Genomic DNA, 20,169 nt, shown 5'->3' on the forward strand with positions numbered 1-20,169 from the left:
GTAAATTGTATCCGAAGTTATGATCTATCAACAAACATGGTCGCCATTGCTAAAAATAGAACGTAGGGGTCAAATGCAGTTTTTGGCTTATAACTCAAAAACCAAAGCATTTAGAGCAAATCTGACATGGGGTAATATTGTTTATCAGGTCAAGATCTATCTGCCCTGAAATTTTCAGATGAATCAGACAACCTGTTGTTGGGTTGCCGCCCCTGAATTGATAATTTTAAGGAAATTTTGCTGTTTTTGTTTATTATCTTGAATATAATTATAGATAGAAATAAACTGTAAACAGCAATAATGTTCAGCAAAGTAAGATCTTCAATTAAGTCAAATTGACCAAAATTGTCAATTGACCACTTAAGGAGTTATTGCCCTTTAAAGACTTTTTTCACAATTTGTTCATCATGTTGACTTACTTTAAAAAATCTTCTCCTTTGAAACTGCTGTATCAATTTCAGCCAAACTTAGTCTAAATGAGTTTCAGAGTATCTAGTATAAATTTTATATTTTATTTCCTTGTATGTCAAGAAACATAGCTCCTATGGCTAAAATAGAACATAGGAGAAAATGATTATTTTTTTTGGCTTTTGAAGAAAATAGGACGATCCAAAAAACATTTAAATAAATTGAAAAGCCAAAATAATCATTGATGAGAGATTTAACCAAAAGAATTAAGGTGAGCGATTCAGGCTCTTGAGAGCCTCTTGTTATAATAATCTGTAAATGTCATCATCAATGTAAATATAAAAGTTTTAAACATTTTCGAAAATGTCTATTTTTAGATTGAAAAGAAGAGTCGAATAAGCAATAAGTTATAATTATTTTTTCCTCATAAAACTTTAACTTATTCATTGTATACTGTTTTACCTCCTTATTCATTGTATACTGTTTTACCTCTGTCTGTCCATCCATCCATCAGTCCTTCAGTCCATCATCCCATGAATATTTTTCGTCCCATTTTTCTCAAGAACGACAATACAAGGATTTCTGAAAATTAGTTTCAGGGTTTATATAAGTCTGCTATACCGTGTGATACGTTTTCAGATTCATCACTCGACAACTTCCTGTTTACCAAACACTTGTATGATTTTTCACATGATAACCAAGTTGAAAATTTTCATCACATTTTTTTCAGGAACTGCAATACAAGGATTTCTGAAATTTGGTTTCAGGGTTTATATAAGTCTGCTATACAGTGTGATGCATTTTCAGATTCATCACTCGACAAGTTCCTGCTTACCAAACACTTGTATGATTTTACACATGATAACCAAGTTGAAAGTTTTTCGTCAAATTTTTCTCAGGAACTACAATACAAGGATTTCTGAAATTCTGTTTCAGGGTTTATACAAGTCAGCTATACAGTGTGATGTGTTTTCAGATTCATCACTCAACAACTTCCTGTTTACAGAACACTTACATATTTTTACACTATTAAAATTATCCACTTGCAGCGGGGGTATCATCAGTGAGCAATAGCTCGCAAATTCACTTTTTCCTTCTCTTTTCAGAGTCTCCCAGAAGATATATTTAGTTTTAAAGGGAAAGTAAACTTGAAGAATCCTGACAATACCTTTGGTCTGTTAGAATACTACGGAGCAAATAAAACAGAACCACCAGACAAACCATTCAAAATCTACTTTGGACGATTGGTAAGTCCTTACTTAGCTGACTATACGGTATGGGCTTTGCTCATTGTTGGAGGTCGTACTGTGACCTATAGTTGTTGATGTCTGTGTCATTTTGGTCTTTTGTGGATAGTTGTCTCATTGGCAATCATACCACATCTTCTTTTTTATATTATAAACTTTGATTGTATTCCTAAGCATAGACATTTATTTCTGCAGCATGAGATTAAGTCGTTACACTTCAAGCATTTGCCAGATGGCTAATACATTAATCAGAGGCAGGATTGTTCACCTTTTATAAGTGTAAATATTGATTGATTGATTGTTGGTTGCTTAACGTCCAGTGGCATAAGTGTAAATATAACTTACTTCCCATTATCTGACTACAGACAAATATTTGCCTGTAGGTAGGGTAACTCATGGGTTGAGGAGTAAAAATTATACATGAGATTAATGCAGAACAAAAAAACCTTTTGTCAAAGGGAGGCAAAAGAAAGTCAACTTTCTTTTCTTCTGCATAGTAAATATGTAATCTAGTATGACATCTTTTATCTGATTTTTATGTCCCATTTATGGGCATTATGTTTTCTGGTCTGTGCATTCGTCACTTTGTCTTTCCATCCATTCGTCTGTCTGTTTGTCCCTCTTCAGGTTAAAGATTTTGGTCCAGGTAGTTTTCCATAAAGTTAAAGTCCAATCAACTTGAAACTTAGCACACATGTTCCCTATGATATGATCTTTCTAATTTTTAAATGCCAAATTAGAGTCCACTGAACATAGAAATTTTTTTACTTATTACAAGAATTAAGATTTTATTGCAGGTTTTTTTGTTCTCTAGCACTAAAAAATATCCTAAAACACTGTGTAATAAACTTTGAAATTCTTTGAGGTAATATTGACCCATATCACACAACATAGAAGTGCTGAGAGGTTGACAGATAAGTTACTTCTATAGGGCACACAAGACTTATCAAATGGTCCATTAAAAGTTGATACATGCATAGTGCCATACACTCTGTATTTGCAATTTCAAAAACCATTAAAAAAAAGACCATGATTTATTTTATTTCACAAATGTGCATCAGTGGTATTTTTATTTATATGTAATTATACAAATAATGTATTGACAATTCACATATCAAATTATGAATTTTAGATTTCAGCATAAGCTTTTCAATTAATATACTCCAGTATTGCTAACAATTATTTTTACACTTGAATGGCATTGGTAACATATTCTTTAATTTCTAGTATTTTACTGAAAGATTATAGGAATTATTGGTATTGTATTTTGATTATCTTTTTATTTTTCTTTCATTTAGATAGCAGATGGACAAAGAGATCTCATTCAGCAATTTCATTTAACCAAAAGACATTTTATAGGTATGTATTAGGTTATCATGAGTTGTCTCTCTTTCATTTAACCAATATATGGGGTTTAAAAAAAAAGAAAATGAATTTTATTTACAAATGCACCAGCATAAACAAGAAATAAATTAGCCTGCATGCCAAAAAATAATTTTAATATACACTTTTTGATTTTCTAGCAGTTTTTCTAGCTTGCAGATTACTATTAAACCTGTTAAATGGTTTATTTTTCGTAGTATTTAAATTTCATGATTTCTAATTTCAAACATCCAAGTAATATCTTCGTGTTTTTTATTTTTCCTGACACTTATTTTCCTTAATGATCAAATTTATGTGAAGAAGTACATTCAGGATTTCATATTATTCCTGAATCAGTGAAAACAAACTCTCACGAAAATTTCCAATGTCACAAAAATTTTTGCTGTCACTTCCAGAACTATGCTAAATCATCAAGGCCTTATTCAATAGTTTCAAGAAGCAAAAGTGCTATTAGAGACACTACCTTAGACAGGAAAACTGGCAATCAAAGTAAAAAAGATCAAAATCTATCTTACATACTACATGCAGTGTTATAGCTGACTATGCAGTATGGGCTTTGCTCATTATTGAAGGATGTACATTGACCTTTAGTTGTTAAATGCTGCGTCATTTGCTCTGTTGTCTCATTATCTAGCATACCACATCTTCTTTGTTTATATTCAAACTCACAACCCCTGTGTTGACAGGCTACTGATCACGGGGGGGTCTCAACATGGGATTTTGGGTACAGGTGTGCAGCTGGGATTTTAAAAACACCCCCCATTCACATATTGAAGAATTGTGAAATCCCTACCTATACATATATTTCACAGCGAAATCATAACCCATTCATATATTTATCACCCATTGATATATCACAATCGGTCAATTACTACCTATTGATATATTTCCTCGGTAAAATTGCACCCCATTGATATATTTGACGGATCAAAAAAGGGACCCATTCCAGCGGCACATATGTATATACCTTTATATAGGGAGAGACCCCCCCGTGCTACTGATGCAGTGAATGATCTACAATTTATTATATATTATGAATATATTTAGTATATATATTCTAGTCCCTATAATTTTTTTTAATCATTTGGAATGCAATGCAAGGTAATTGGTTATCTAATTTATCTTAAAATATTTTATTTTATAGGTAACACAAGTATGGATGCTGGATTATCACTAATCATGTCAAACTTAGCACAGGTGAAACAGAATAGTGTTGTATTTGATCCATTTGTAGGAACTGGTATGTATGAATTGGTATGGGGATGTTTGGAAAAAATGCTTTATTTTCCCTGAATTTAGGATTCAGCATATATTTTTCTAGGACTTTGGCATGACTGTCTGTGACCCCTTCCAGCCTCATCCCTTTCCATGAAAAAGTACTGACATGATAACACAGAGGTAGTTAAGAGTCGTATATCTTCAGTTGTAACAATCTATGGTAAAATTGAGTGTAATTAAATGGAAAAGTTAATGAAATAATTTTGATCAGGTAATAATCAACAAACTGACGAAATTGTTCAAACTTAAACAGAATAAAGCTTACACCATGTTATTTTTAAACAGGAAGTTTATTGGTTGCCTGTGCTCATCATGGTGGGTATGTCATGGGAACAGATATTGACTATTTACTTTTACATGCCAAGGCAAGACCAAGCAGACACAACCAGAAAGAGAGATTAGCAGACGAGAGTATCCATAGGAACCTCTCTCAGTATGGCTTAGGTCATCATTATTTAGACATACTTGTAGCAGACTCATCAAAACATAAAATGTGGCGATGTCAGCCAATGTATGATGCTATTATTACTGATCGTAAGTTTTATTGGAATATATTTAAGCATGCATTTGCTTTTAAGTTATCACTTTTTGGGTTTTGTAGTCGAAAAACATGCATATATCTTGAAAAACCTATAAATTCCATTGCTGTTCATTTTACAGTGAACAATTTTTATACATGTATCTGTTTAATACTTCAAACCTTTATCATGTTTATGTAAGAAAACAATTTCAGAACTTAAATGCATATTTTTTTTTAATATTATTTTAGTCTGTGTTTGTATCATTTATAATTAGGAAAAAAGATTATAAGTTCACATGTCAAAAAGCCAGCTTAAATATAACAATAAGAAGATGTGGTATAATTGCCAATGAGACAACTCTCTACTAGAGACCAAATGACATCACAGCACTTGTCTACAGTAAAATATTGCATTCTAAATGTTCTATAAATGGCTTTGCTTTTGTTATTTGAAAGGTATATTCTGTACATAAAAAGAGTACGGTAATATGAATAATGATCAATTTCTTATAGTCTAATTGATTTAGCATACATGTACATTGACTTTGAGATATTTTGCAATGTTTGTATTTTTCCAGAAAATGTGACTGCAGGCTAGGATACAGTTGGGTGCAGACCAAGCATTACATAAAGTAAACGCAAGTTAACACGGCGTGCACATATTTCGTTAGTTGACTTTAAATTTCGCGTTTACTTCATTTACGTTAACGTGGTCAAAATGGAAATTTATAATGTCTACTCGAGTAAACGCGCGTTTACTCTGTGTCCGTTTAGTCAGTAGTAAATGGCCGTTTACTTCAGATTTCACTAGTTTAATTTTACGTGCACGTAAAAGTAAACGGGCGTTTACTACAGATTTCTTAATTGTATTTTTACATGCACTTGAGAGTAAACGCGCGTTTACTTTTTGCGTTAACTAATTGTGTATATTATAAAATAATTGTCGGATGCATTTGTACATTTATTTACGTTGTTGAAATGACTTAATATTTTACGTATATGTGTTTTGAACCTTAACAATCAAAAATACTTTTTATTAGAAATATAAACATTTATTAATTGCAAAAAAAGTCAGTTCCAAAAACTTTCAACAGCGGATTTTCTATTTTTCTGTTCAAAATTTACATGTACAAATATCGACTCACAATTAAACTGGCATATTTAAAAAAAAAAAATTTCAAGAAATTAATTAAAGAAGTGTCATTTCATTAAATGCAATCGTCAATATGTTGATCGAAAATGGACAGATGGATATTTTGATGTACCTTATCATGTGATATATTAGGTCAGTGTATCAAGGATACGAGTACAATCTACGTTAACGCGCGTTTACTACAAACAGTAAACGGGCGTTTACTTTTTTTACAAAAATAGAAGATACGCCTTTTTCGCGTTAACGCGAAGAAACGAGAAAGTAAACGCCCGTTTACTCTTTACAAAATTAGAAGACACGCGGTTTTCGCGTTAACGCGAAAGTAAACGCCCGTTTACTATTTATGTCTACTAAAATTTCGTAGTTAACGCGGCATTTACATGAATTGCATGCGAGTAAACGCCGCGTCAACTTTTTAGGCCCGTTTACATGTAATGCTTGGTCTGCACCCAACTGTAGGTGTAGCATAAAATAAAAAAAATTTGCTTTTTCAAATTTTGAAAGCATTTTTTGAGTGGATCATTCCCTTTTTGTCAAAATACTGTATTTGACATAAAGATAGTATAATTTTAAATTTTGTTGTATTTAGCATATCAGTGCTCTCTTTTTTTTTTTTGAAAAGGTAACAATCATTTTCTAAAATTCTGTTGACTTTGATAATTTCAACTTTCAGCTCCCTATGGTATAAGAGAGGGAGCCAAAAGAATCGGCACAGAAAAAGATGATTGTTTAGTTACAGATGATGTGTGAGTATTGTTTATAAGATTTTTTATCGGTAATTTGTACATTTTTCCTTTGATGTGTACTCGCTGATAATGTCAGTATCAGTGGACTGGCCGTGATATAAAAATTATTGGGTTAGTACGCAAATGACATGCGCGAATGCAACGCGTAAGGATCTACTTTCCCCCTTCATTCACAAAATTGCGCGTGATTTTTATCGCAGAAACGCACGAGATTTTTGGCGAATGAAACACTTCACATTGATTTTAACTTTCACAAAGTTAGTTTAGCCTTTTTTGTTGTGAAAATGTGAACAGAAAATGCATGAAAAAGCCGACAGACTTAAAAAAAAATCCGTTATCTATAATTGATATATGAAGTAAAACTAACGCATGGTCCATGGTGTTCCAATCCGAGTTTTTATCCATACAATACTAATACCATGATACATAGCCTGGTGCCGTTCCAAGTAGATTCTTTTTCTGTTTCTTGAGAAGTATTTGTTTTACCTGTTCAGTCACTATAAAGTGTTACAATTCATATTTAACGCAACACATAAATAGTGACCAAAAAGGTACCGCTATCGCATGAGAGAAGCTAAAAAATTAAATTTATGCATTTTCGACAGTTTTGTGGGACCATCATATACAATTTTAAAAGATGTGGTTTCATTGTCAATTTAAAGACAGATATTCATAGAACGAAGAACAAAAAAGTGAACTTATTCATATGCGGATCTAGGATAAATTTTAGAAAGGGGGTAACCGGGGCACCATCTATTAAATGTTTGAAATAATTATGAAGTAGACAAGAAATGAGCTTGTTCAGATAATTTACAAATTACAGTCAGCTTTAAGTCAAATATAATTATAACTTAACGTCGTTGAACTTAAAAATGATAATCGATGAAAAATCTGCCGATTCATATCGTATCATTCTAATGTTCTGACTTACTATGCTCGAGGGGGGATAGGACCTTAATCGGGACTCCGGGATCGGGTGTCTTTAAGCTCGTGATTTTGAGATATCGGGATATACTCTATTTAAATCACAGGAGTTTGATATACCAAAGTCACTATCACAGTGGAGCTTCTCTCGAAGAGCTCTCTTCGAGAGAAGCTCTACTGTGATAGTCGACTTTGGTATATTTTTAACCCCTTATTGATAGGATTTCCAACTCTTTGAGAGAAGCTCTACTGTGATAGTCAACTTGGGTATATTTTAAACCCCTTATTGATAGGATTTCAAACTCCTGTGATTTAAATTCGGGACCTCGTGATTTCGTGTTTTTAAACCCGGGATTTCGGGATCAGGACCCTCCTATCCCCCTCTATGTTGATGTTTTGTAAAAAATAAAGAAGTCTGACTTACCGGTATGCTACCATTATATTTGCCATTGTTAGAGTCATGTTCAAAGCAGAATATTAATGAAACACATGCAATCATTCCTTTTCAATACTTTGTGCAAGAGAACGCCATGTTTACTGCACTGTGGCAAAATTTCAAATGACGTAATGCAGCCTGTGACGTCAAGTGTGATTCGCCGTGATTCGACGCGAAAAAGAAGTTCGTTTGTTATTTTCTCTATTATAGTAGTAATTTTAATTTTTTTTAAATTACCGATAAACAGAATAAAGGACTTTTTGTTTTTGATACTGACTTTATCACAGAAAATATCAGGCTCGCCCTTCGGGCTCACCTGATATTTTACTGTGATAAAGTCAGTATCAAAAACAAAAAGTCCTTTATTCTATATTTAATGTAACAGTATGACATATTAACAAATCATTAGACCAAAATAATATGCTGTATGTGCCTGTCCCAAGTTAGATAACTGTAATTCAGTGTTGTCATTTGTTGTTGTATATCTTATTTGCTTCAGCATTTAAAATGAAAAGGGTACTTGAGGGTATAAACCATTTTTTTTTAAATATAGGATTTTCGCTATTTTTTTCTATAAATAAACTTTATCATATATGCTAAATATAAAGTAAAAAAAAATGGGGTCACAGTTCATTTGAACTCACAATCTGTCTTCAAAAGAAGCATGCATTTTTGTTATGGTACTTTTTTTCTGTTGAACTAATAGGAGAAAAAGAGGTAATATAGAAATAAATAAACTAAATTACAAAAATCTCATTAATTTTACAATTGCTTAGTTTAAGTACAGTTTATTTGAAAAAAAAAATAACAAAAAAAATATGGGTCACCGACGAGTTAAAAAAGATACATGTATTTAAATTTAAATGCAACAAGATGGAATTTTCACATCAAAGGGAGATAATTTGGAGCTTTTTTAACCGTTAGTTTTCCCGTTTGAATGGTTTTATACTAGTAATTTTGGGGCCCTTTATAGGTTTTTGTTAGGTGTATAAATTGTTATTTGGATGAAGAGTTGTCTCATTGGCACTCACACCACATCTTCCTATATCTTTTAAACATGTTAAAGTTATCTGTGTGAAAATGAATCGATTTTGGGGTTTGTTTTTTGTACCATATTATAAAGTAACAACTCATATTGTAAAAAATAAAATTTGCAATGAAAAAAAAAATGTATTAAATTTGGCTGAAATTTTTGTACTCGTGAGCCTCCTTAACTCATCAGCTTGATATGCATTATATAAAGCACATAAAAAACTCTTACACAAACATTAAGAACAATTCTAGCTTAAAAAACTTCCAGTTAGCCAAGAACTAACAAAAAATCATGTGCTTAGCTAAGGATGCAGTGTTCTCCCCAGGCCGTTTTAGCGTCGCAGTACCGCGATGCTATATTTTTTCACCGTGATGCTATAATAATTCCTGCGACGCTATAATTATTCCCGCGACGCTATAATTATTTTGAAGATGCTATTTTACTTGTCCTCAATTTTGAACTTTCATCTATTATCGATTATGATCATAAAAATTATAATACCTTTAATTGTAATCCCTTTAAGTCGGACACTAAAGGCAATTAAGAGATTAAATAGCTAGGTGTTAATTGCCCTCAGGGTGATAACTGTTTGGATGCGAATATCCCAAGCTGACACTTGTGACATGACAAATACCACGTGTCTGCAATAACCAATTTCGACATGCAAAAATGCAATCACAAAACAATTCAAAATCTACGTTTTGTATTACGAAACTTCAAAGATTGAAATGATTTTAATTTTTTTTTAAAAAGGTCGTTTATTTGTGCAACTCTCCAAAAATTACATTCTTTCTCTTCCGGTAATACGAGAGCGAGAATTTTGGTTTAAAGCTAAAATAAGTTTAATACTTCTTTAAAAAGTTATCATAATTGGCTGAAGTTTATGTTTAATCCATTTAATGTATTAAAAGCGTCTTATTCATTCACAATCTCTTGTCAAACAATGTTTATTTTCGGACTCATTTTCGTAATTTTTTCTACGGCCGCCATTGCACATTTTTGTGTAAACTACGGATCGGAACCGGACCAGATATGACAAAAATCCGCATTTTCACGATAATGACAACAGATGGACAGTAGACAGAAAAAATATACCAAGAGAGAAAACTATGCATTAACAGACTATTTGTTAGATAACTTTGTTAAAAATACATATCATTTTAATGTAAAAATAAAAAACAACTGGAACATAAATTTCATAAACATGATAAAAAAAGTTTTTAAATTGATTTTTTTTTTGCTACTTTTGCTACTTTAACTTTACTTGATATACTATAAAAAATAGTTAATTTTGTGTACAAGATTATATACAGGTTGATCTATAATGAACCATTCATTCATTTGACTTATTGTTGGGTAACTGAAACCACATATTTATTTTTATTTGGCACAAGAGGAAAACAATAATTCTGTAACTATAAATGAATAAAGAAAACATAAACTGAAACAACTGTTTTTGTGGTTATAGTTTAATTGTATTCTCAGTTATGAATTGAACAATATAAACTAAAACATATTAAGGAAATAGAGCATCAACGTGACACGACAAACGAAATTAAAAAAAAATACAGTTATTTTTATTTACGCAAAATGTGATGCTATTCAAAATTTCTGGGGAGAACACTGGGATGTACTTAGGTGAGGTTTTGGAAATTGGTGTCAAATGTTTGGACTCCTTGGTATTTTTCCATCAGTTCTGGGTTAAATTTTTTGCCCCATAACACCCATTTTTCTTTGTATAAAATACTTCAATAGCTCTGAAAGGCCATTTTCCAAAATTTGAGCAATTTTTTAATTTTTGTTCTTTCAATTTGAGACCCAAATAATACTAATGCAAATGTAAGGTAAAAGTCCAAGTCAGCCTTTACCAACTTTTTTTTTAAACTCCAATATCTCGAAAACGAGGTCCATGACCTATCAATATTTTTAGCTTATTTTGTTCCTTAACCAGTGCTCTTTCAAAATGTAGTATCAATTTTAATTTCTTGATTTTTTAAATTTCACCTAAGTACATCCTTAAGTCAAATGTATCAATCTGTACACACCTTTAGCATTCAAAGGATATAATGCATTGATGTAATTTACAGTCAGAGAAATCATGACCTTGTGCAATGTCAAAATATAAGTAGCAACAGATTGTAGAACCCCAAATGTGCATATGTATACAACAATAGTATTTAGCTTTTTTTTAATTTAATAATAACAAAATCAATATTTAAACAGATAAAAATAATATTCAAAGATCTATCTAACTACATCAGTTATATGTTGAATATATACAAAATGCTATTTCCAAGAGGGTTCCAATTTAAACTCTGACCTTAGCTGGCATACATTTGAAATTTTAGAAATTGTTAGCATGCAACAGGTGATGGGTAACACTGGGTTCGATCAACATACAGTAATAAGAAGTAAGAGCAAAATCAGCATTTTGTCTATGACAGAGTTTGATAAATATTTCTAAGAAGGGGAACATGTTTCCTGTGGATTGTTACCTTGTGAATTATTATATCAAAATATACAGACATGTGACAGAGTTGTCAAGCCACAACTGGAGATTTGGAAATTTTCAGCTGGACTTTGGGTCTCATAATTATATTAAAATATACAGACATGTGACAGAGTTGTCAAGCCACAACTGGAGATTTGGAAATTTTCAGCTGGAATTTGGGTCTCATAACTGGAGATTTATAATCAACCTTTTATTGACGTACGCAATGTTTTTTTTTGTGTGTTTAAACTGCATATCTTCCTTTTTTTTTGGGTTAAAGGAACAATAACTCTATACCTTTCAACACCTGCATATCCATTTTTACTTGATGAAAATAGAAGATAAGGGGTTTTCAAAAATGTATTCATTATGTATAATTCAAGATAAAGTGATCAGCCAAATATATATCTCAGTGTATTGGTCATGTACAAAGCAGGGTTCATATTCATATCACATTAGCATGTACTCCTCCTGAATGGATATTAATATTACATTTAGCATAAAATTTGGGTACACATGTCAATATCGGGGTCAAAGGGGAAATAATGAAGAAGTATCCTATATGAATTAAGTTTTATTTTTCATAATAGATTAAATCATGTGTATACGACAGATTTTACAAACCAACTTGCAAAGTTATCATATATGTTCTTCATATACTTTTGCAAGTCCACTGATGGAGATTTAAAGTGTGTGTGTGTGGGGGGGGTATGACTTAACAAAATAAATTAAACCCACCAAATTTATTTTGCTTAGCCTTCCTGACTATCATCTAATTCAATTTTAATAAAATATATACACTAAATGAGAACAAAATTCATACATTAGACTAAGCTTTTTTAGGAGGACATATATAGTACCAGCTAGAAATACATCTTAAATTAAACCCAATAGATATAAAGCATGTTAATATTGAAACTGTATTTCAAATTTTATGAATATTAAAAATTTATACGCCTGAATGACTTAATTATAATTCATCATAGCGCTTTTGATTTGGTGATGATCTGAAATTCATGATTAAGATGGCACTTATGCATATAGATTCTTACATTGATACCAGTGGATTATCGGATTTATCCAATCGAGATAGTTAAATTATCAATTTTAAAGTCCGAGCCTCGGTGAGGACTTTAAAATTTACAATTTAACTATCGAGATTAGATGAATCCGATAATCCACGAGTAACTATGTAAGAATCTGTTTCTCTAATGATTAAAAAATAAATTTTCTCTTTTTGTTAAACGAAAATCCCCTTCGAGTGCCTTTCACATTGCACGAAGTTGTCAATTTCATTAACACCTGTTAGCATATTTTGATTCATCCAGTTAGCTAAAAAGGTTATGACCCTTAAAATTATCCAATGATCTTTTGAGATCACCGGCAATCACACGTTGATTAAATTTTTTATACAATGGGTTCGGAAAAGGATAAATTTCCATAGAATTAGAGAAAAGTATCTATACAATGTAAGGTCAGTGTTAGAAAATGGCCTGTGTTTACGTGGTAAAAACTACAAGTTTCATGTCTAATACATACAAAAAGTTGGTATTTTTCTGATATGAATCTGAGATTGTTTTTATGCTACAGCTGACATTTTAGTTGTAAAAATGTTAACACATAATGAAAACTTCTTTTTAATCCCTGATTGAGCCCTAAATTGAATGTTAGAAAAATTGATGTGACCTCAAATCAACATTGTATTAAATATCTCATTATTACTACACTTTGAAGATTATATATAAAGGTCAATAGGAAGTGTTCTAGCGACTTTACAATATAAAAATATGTCAACAATTTCTATTTTGAGTCTGTTGTACTCAATGATGTGCATGTATCATAAGTATGAAGGATGCTCTGATGGTTTTACTCTAAATTTGTAAAATCCAAAATTGCATGATTAGGGCTGAACCATATTTAAACACATTGAGGGGCTGGGAGGCAACCTAATTAGTAAATTCTGGGTGGTTGCATTTTCTTTAGAATTGATTGAAAAAAGTTTCTACCATCACAATTGTTTTTCTCTTAAAACTTTTTGTGAAATTAATGGCAGTACATAGATTTGAGTATTTAATCATAGTCTATAGATGGCAATGTGATGGTCTTTCTAAAATTTGTGATTTTTATTTTGGTAATAATCCTTTTTTCTTGTTCAAAACATAGTTTAAACATATTTATTTATAGTGGATTGGGAAACAAGTTTTGCAACTTATATTAATCCCTTTCCACTTTGCGGGTGCGAGTGCTGCCTTGTAGCGGCATTAGCCTACTCTTTTTCGAAATCTACAAGGGTTTCTTTAACGTGCAAGAGATATTGCTCTCTCTTAACACTGGTCAGCCATTTATCATCCCCTTCCGACGGACTATCATTGTTTCCTCAAGACCATACTCGCAAATGGTGTCAAGGGAGAGCCGAAAATTCAGTCCCTGAAATTTTCATCCCGGAACGGGAATGGAACCAGAAACCTTTGTGTTAGTAGTCCGATGCTCTAACCACTACACCTACAACCCATAACAGTGACAATTTATAACAAAACCCAGCAAGACAAGAAGTAGATTTTAGAGTAAATCATATTCCACTGAAGCTCCTGTGTAGAAACTTAGTGCCAAATTGTACCATAAGAAAGTACATTTGCCATGAACATGAAAGCCTTTATTTTTCAGGGGAAAAAATCCACAGGGTAAATGCTAATTATGAAATTCATGTCCTTTCAGGCTTTGAAAATGTCAGTTTAAAGATATCATAATTTAATAAACAACAAGCACGAATAAAAATGGTTTTACATGTGCAGCATTCCAATTATTTTGTCAATATGGTTATTTATAATGACCCCTTCTTTAATAATCATTCCACATAAACTCCAGTTGAACTTAAATGAAATGCTATTGGTTCTGAATTGATGCATAGCACTGAAATATCTAATAAAAATTTAACAAAGTCAACTTTTGGTATTTTTTTATTCTTTTGAAATATAATGTTTAAATTTCAACAAAATTTCAAAATAATATATTTGTTTATCAAGTAATATTTGTCTTTAAAATGTTGTTATCAATCAGGTTATTTGTAGGTCGAGGATATATGCACATCTTGTGTCTCAATAAATACATGAAAAAATTAACATGGATAATGGCAGCTAGTCTTTATATTGTCCCGATATCCGCGTTGTCTGTGATAGGCTATAGGCCTCAAGAGGGCGCAGAATTATTTCAGTTGGGTGAAAATCACTATTGCAGTCCTATAAGTCAAGTGTTGTTAGCATAATTTTCAATTAAAGTTGATTACAATTCTGCAATTTCACTAAAATACAACTCAAAATCCGACAAATTTGTATTACCCTGAACATTATCAGTGGAAAATGTAACTGTTTTGATATTTCCCCAGAATTTAATTTTATTATAAAATGTTTTATTAAATGTTGCACTCATGATGATAAATATAAATAAATTAATTTCTATTACTTATTTACCTGTTAAAAAGATTTCAATTTAATTCCAGGTTTACCATACAGTTAAAATCCTTATATGTTATTGACTTTTTATTAATTTTTAAAACAGACACAAATAAATAAGCATTATCAAAATCCAATTTCTCCTTGTATATGATGTCAAGCATGACCTGACTTCTTTCATATGAGCCCAATTTTATACATTATTATCAGTGTTTTACCTACAAATTTAAATGGACTCTACCAATTTTGTGTTATGTCTATGGGATTTGCGTTAACCAACCGGTTGTTACATTGACAAAAAGGGTAAACAGGTAGCTTGCCTTAACCAAATCTATTTATATCAATTATTTCTTGTGTTAACCAACAGAGCTATTTTTATCTTTTTATTTTCCGTTGTCATGATTGTTGTCTTATATTTAGAACATGTCATAAACTGGGTTTTTTTCAAACTACATGAACTAGTAACTGAGATAAGTGTACTTTACATTTACCTGAATATTTGTTATTTAAAGCCCTGAAATAAAATCAACTGAATTCATATTGATCTATATTTATATACAGCATTTAAGGAAGATAGTGTAGGTCAAATATAATTGTTCAGTGATGTGAATCACAAACATTCCTGGATGAAAACAAATTGTGTCTGAATAATTAGTAAGGAACATTTAAATGCTAGATATTTGGACTTTTATTTACATTTGTTTGATGCATGGGAGTTAAAAGAAAGATGACATTTTAAGAAAATCAGTACGAGTTTTGATTTCTCAGTAGGTATTAATTTCACACAGTGTATTTATTATGAAAATATATCAGCTAATAGGGGGATGGGCATGCTTTTGGAAAGTGGGAAATAGAGATTAAAAAAGTGGTGGTTAAAAGATGAATGGGGTCATACCCGTAGCCAGGGGGTTTGGGGGGTTTGGATGACCCCCCCCTTGAAATCAAATAAGTCAACGTTTTGTTCAAATTGTGATTTTATTGGAAATTCCTGGCTACGGGCCTGGGGGTAAAAAAGTTGTGATGTGTGATATATAAAGCCATTAATCGGATATAAAAAGTTAGAATGAGTGATAAAGAAAGTATACCAAGTGGTGAAAAAAAACAGGATTTTGCGAAATAAGTACACAAACTAATTATAAGAAAGAGAATCTCATGCAAGTGAATAAATATGGATTAAATTTTGCACACCAGATTAGAAGATGATTACTATTTGTTTTTCCAACACATCCCTGGTAAGAAAATAGACACGGTAGAATCATTTTAAATGTATGGAAATGTGCATATACCCTTACTTTCTCTAAATAAATTGAAAGATAAAAGGAACATTTTTAAACCTTTTTTCCTTTTAAGGTACCTAACACTACAGGGAGATAACTCTGTAAATTCAGCTAAAAGTTTTAATTATGTTGTGTTGTAAAAGGAATATTAAGCTTATCAATGATCAAAATAGGTGTTTGTCAAACTGCTATATAACCAGTGTAATTTTTCTAACAAAACGGTTGGTTAAAACTTTTTGAAATTTTTATATTTTTGTTAAAAGTTTAAAGTAAATACTTTGACAAAATTTTATGAAAATGAAACGGGCCAAATTAATTTTAGTGAAAGTGTTGGGTACCACCTTAACTTTCATGAATTTTAAAATGTTCAGACTGTTTTATAACAGTTTGTTTGGATTATATTAAAAAAGAAAGTCAAAGACCATTCTTTTTTTAAAAAGAATAAAAATATTTAAAAAGAAAGTTATTTCTAACTTTTCTTGATTTGAGAAATATTGTAGACTTAATTTACACTGGTGTATAAAATATAAATCCTGATATCGATGATAAGTTTCAACTTTATTTATAGAATTTGTACTTACATGATTTTCATTTGGTGTTTTTAATGATCATGTTGACAATTATGTTATGAATTCAGTAAAAAAAATCGTTATTTTGTCCTATTGGGGGAGTCAGGAAGGGTTAGAGAGCATAATAATGTTAAATATTCATTTAACAATTTTTTCCTCTAACTCCTAGTTTACCCCTGTGTCATGCAGTCCTCTAGTTTACTAATGTAATGATATTTAAACCAACTTAAAGGATTAAAAAGTTAAATCACAAAAATACTGAAAAATTCTAAAAGGAAAGACCCTTATAATCAAATGGCAGAATGCAAAGCTCAAACACATCTAATGAATTGACAACAACTGTCACATTCCTGACTTGGTACAGGCATTTTCCAATGAAGAAAATGGTGGATTAAACCTGGTTTTATAACTAGCTAAACCTCTTACTTGTATGACATTTGCATAAACACATTAAATATGAATCCTGCTGTTTCCTATTTTCATTTTTTTTTATCAAAAAATACTTTTCCAGTCATCAATATGACCAAATTATGATGGGGTGATATATGTACATAAATAAAGATACTTCTTTATTTTTTGCAGTAAGAATGGACACATTCCTCAACGTGTTGAATACCAGATGGCAGACATCTTTAAAGATTTGTTAAACTTTGCTGCAAGGTTCCTGAACATGAATGGCAGAGTTGTTTTCTGGTTCCCTGTTAGCAGAGAAAGGTTAATAGTCATTAGATATTTACTTTGTCATTTTGGGGGGTCTCATTAGGGGGTTCTGATCCCAGATCCCACTTAATCTTTTGTCAGATTTCCCTATCTCGCTTACACTATGTAGGTTAGCAAGTCTTATTTTTTTGTAGTTTCCTGTGTCCTGCTAAACTTCATTTCCTGTTTTAATGGCAAAACAATTTGACTTTCGCGTGTCACGCTAACAAAAAATCGGCAATGCAGCGTCACGCTTAAACCCCAATGAGACCCACACTAGATAGTGCAAGATTATGGACAAAGGGAGACAGTTCAAAAATAGTACTTATATGTTTCATTCAATGTTTAATTTAAGTTCTCATTGCTGAATAAAAGCAATCTTCACCCTTCAGTACTGAAAAGCATTTAAAATTCAAAGAAAATCTGTGACTACGTGGGCCACAATATGCTTTTTGAGTACAGAGAATTGTTATCAATTTAAACAGTTTAAATAGAAATTAGAATTGTTTATTCTCTTGTAGTTTAATACAGAAGAAAACCTACCTTCACACCCTTGTCTCAGTCTAGATTCTTATTGTGAACAAATATTACCCAGAATGCATTTATTTCTTACATGTCTAATTGTTTACTCTCTTGTAGTTATACAGAAGAAAACCTGCCTACACACCCCTGTCTCAGACTGGATTCTAATTGTGAACAAACATTATCAACTAGAATATCTAGGAGACTTATAACAATGGTTAAATACAAAGAATTTAAGGTTAGTGTACTGGTACTACAGGTAGTATTTTTATGGAGCTTGTGTCTAGATAGAAGACTCATAACCATGGTTAAATGCCAAGGATTCAAGTAAGGGTATTATCTAGATGGTGCATGTGCCTTACGTTTTTTAAAGTGATTCAAAGGTAAATATTGAAATTTATATTACACACAAAACACATCACATGTGGTGGTCAGCAATTATAGGCCACAGTCAACAATGCGATAATCCCATACTTTATTGCTACAAAAAGCCTTGAAAAATGTCAAACAATTCAAACAAGAAAACTAATGGCCTAATTTACACCAAAACAATTAACCAAATATCAAATATTACCGACATAAACCAATGGTAACCACTGTTCTACAGTCTCCTAATTTGGGACAGGCACATAAAGAATATGGTAGAGTTAAACATATTTGTGAGTGCTTAAGGGCATACAATACAGTTACAAGGGAGGTAATGACGTTGCTAACGTAAAATGTTATTTTCGCGACGTCAAACTGTGACATATCGGGAAAAGATGCATTTTTGGACTGATTTTTATCATTCAAACTGATTTAATTTGAAAACGAGTTCATGGACCCCTTTTTTTTTAATACGACATTTTGTGTCATTTTGCAGGGAGTTTATGTGGACCAAATTTTATAAAATTGTAAATAGTGCAATTTTTTTTTAATTTTGATTAATATACAGCAAAAAAGGACGTTTTTTTCTCAATTCATGACCATTTGATAAATATGAGTTATTTCTGAATAAAAAATACATAAATTTTTAGGATACTTATAAAATACAGAAATAACAAATTATTTAACAAAAAACAATTTGTGTTTATCTTTTAAAACAAAAAAGTTATGTCTTTCTTTCGAAAGGGAAAATACGGACAAAATCTGAATTTTGAGCAAATATACAAAATGTCGACCACATTTAACTCAAAAAGTAGCACATGAAGGTATATTTTTTATTACATATTTAATTTAATCAGGCAAAAAATAGCCTATATGGAAATTTTCATCAAACTTTAAATACGGGATCAAAACTGTATCGTATGCCCTTAACCTGGAACAGTGGTGTAACAGCACAACATAAGAACAAACTGAAAATCAGTAGCTGGTTTGATATCTACAATGTAGCTAAACCTCCCACTTGGAACATTTGAATTAGATTTTTCTGGTTAAGGGGAGATAATCCAATGCTTATAACTCAAAAGAAAAGAACAAGGCACTAAACACACTAACATATAAACAATAGAAACAAAGCATCAAAATAATTGTGCTGCAGAACTTTACTGAAAGCTAGTTCAAAGGCAATAACAACTAATAAATAGATCATCATCTCCCAGACTAATAAGACATCCTTAAGGTTGAAGCACACCTCTAGGTACGGGATTTTCTCCCTGTGTTGCAGACCCATTGGTGGCTTTTGGCTGTTTTTGCTCTTTGATCGGGTTGTTGTCTCTTTGACACATTCCAAAATTCTATTCTCAATTTTATTATAATCCATTTGTAATTGAAAATATAACAAAAATACTGAACTCCACTGCAAAATCAGAAAGGAGGGTCATTTAAAAACCCTAATATCAAATGCAATTAATTAATAGAACAAGTCAAAAACAATCACACTTTTCCTGATTTGGAACAGGCATTTTCTGTAAAAAGAAAATTATGGTGGGTGAGACCTTGTTTAATAACTACAATGTAGCTAAACCTCCTACTTGGAACATTTGAATTTTTTTTTCAGATGAGATTTTTTTTCTGGTTAATGGGAGATAATCCAATGGGAAATATTTCTTATTG

At 31.4% G+C, this 20,169-nt stretch overlaps 2 protein-coding genes across 2 annotated transcripts in view; both read left to right on the forward strand.

Moving 5' to 3' along the window:
• Window positions 1-20,169, forward strand: part of LOC139498343 (trafficking protein particle complex subunit 9-like) — a 302,312-nt gene that overhangs the window by 79,100 nt on the left and 203,043 nt on the right. The window lies entirely within an intron of this gene.
• The window catches only part of LOC139498347 (tRNA (guanine(10)-N(2))-methyltransferase homolog), a 28,830-nt gene that overhangs the window by 8,309 nt on the left and 352 nt on the right, over window positions 1-20,169 (forward strand). Inside the window, exons 6-12 of the mRNA XM_071286726.1 lie at window positions 1,515-1,655; window positions 2,954-3,014; window positions 4,183-4,278; window positions 4,602-4,850; window positions 6,663-6,735; window positions 17,497-17,628; window positions 18,253-18,373. Of these exons, the coding sequence (XP_071142827.1) occupies window positions 1,515-1,655; window positions 2,954-3,014; window positions 4,183-4,278; window positions 4,602-4,850; window positions 6,663-6,735; window positions 17,497-17,628; window positions 18,253-18,373 (873 nt within the window). The remainder of the gene's footprint in view (window positions 1-1,514; window positions 1,656-2,953; window positions 3,015-4,182; window positions 4,279-4,601; window positions 4,851-6,662; window positions 6,736-17,496; window positions 17,629-18,252; window positions 18,374-20,169) is intronic.

The sequence above is a fragment of the Mytilus edulis genome, chromosome 12 (assembly GCF_963676685.1).
Source record: "Mytilus edulis chromosome 12, xbMytEdul2.2, whole genome shotgun sequence".
NCBI lineage: Eukaryota > Metazoa > Mollusca > Bivalvia > Mytilida > Mytilidae > Mytilus > Mytilus edulis.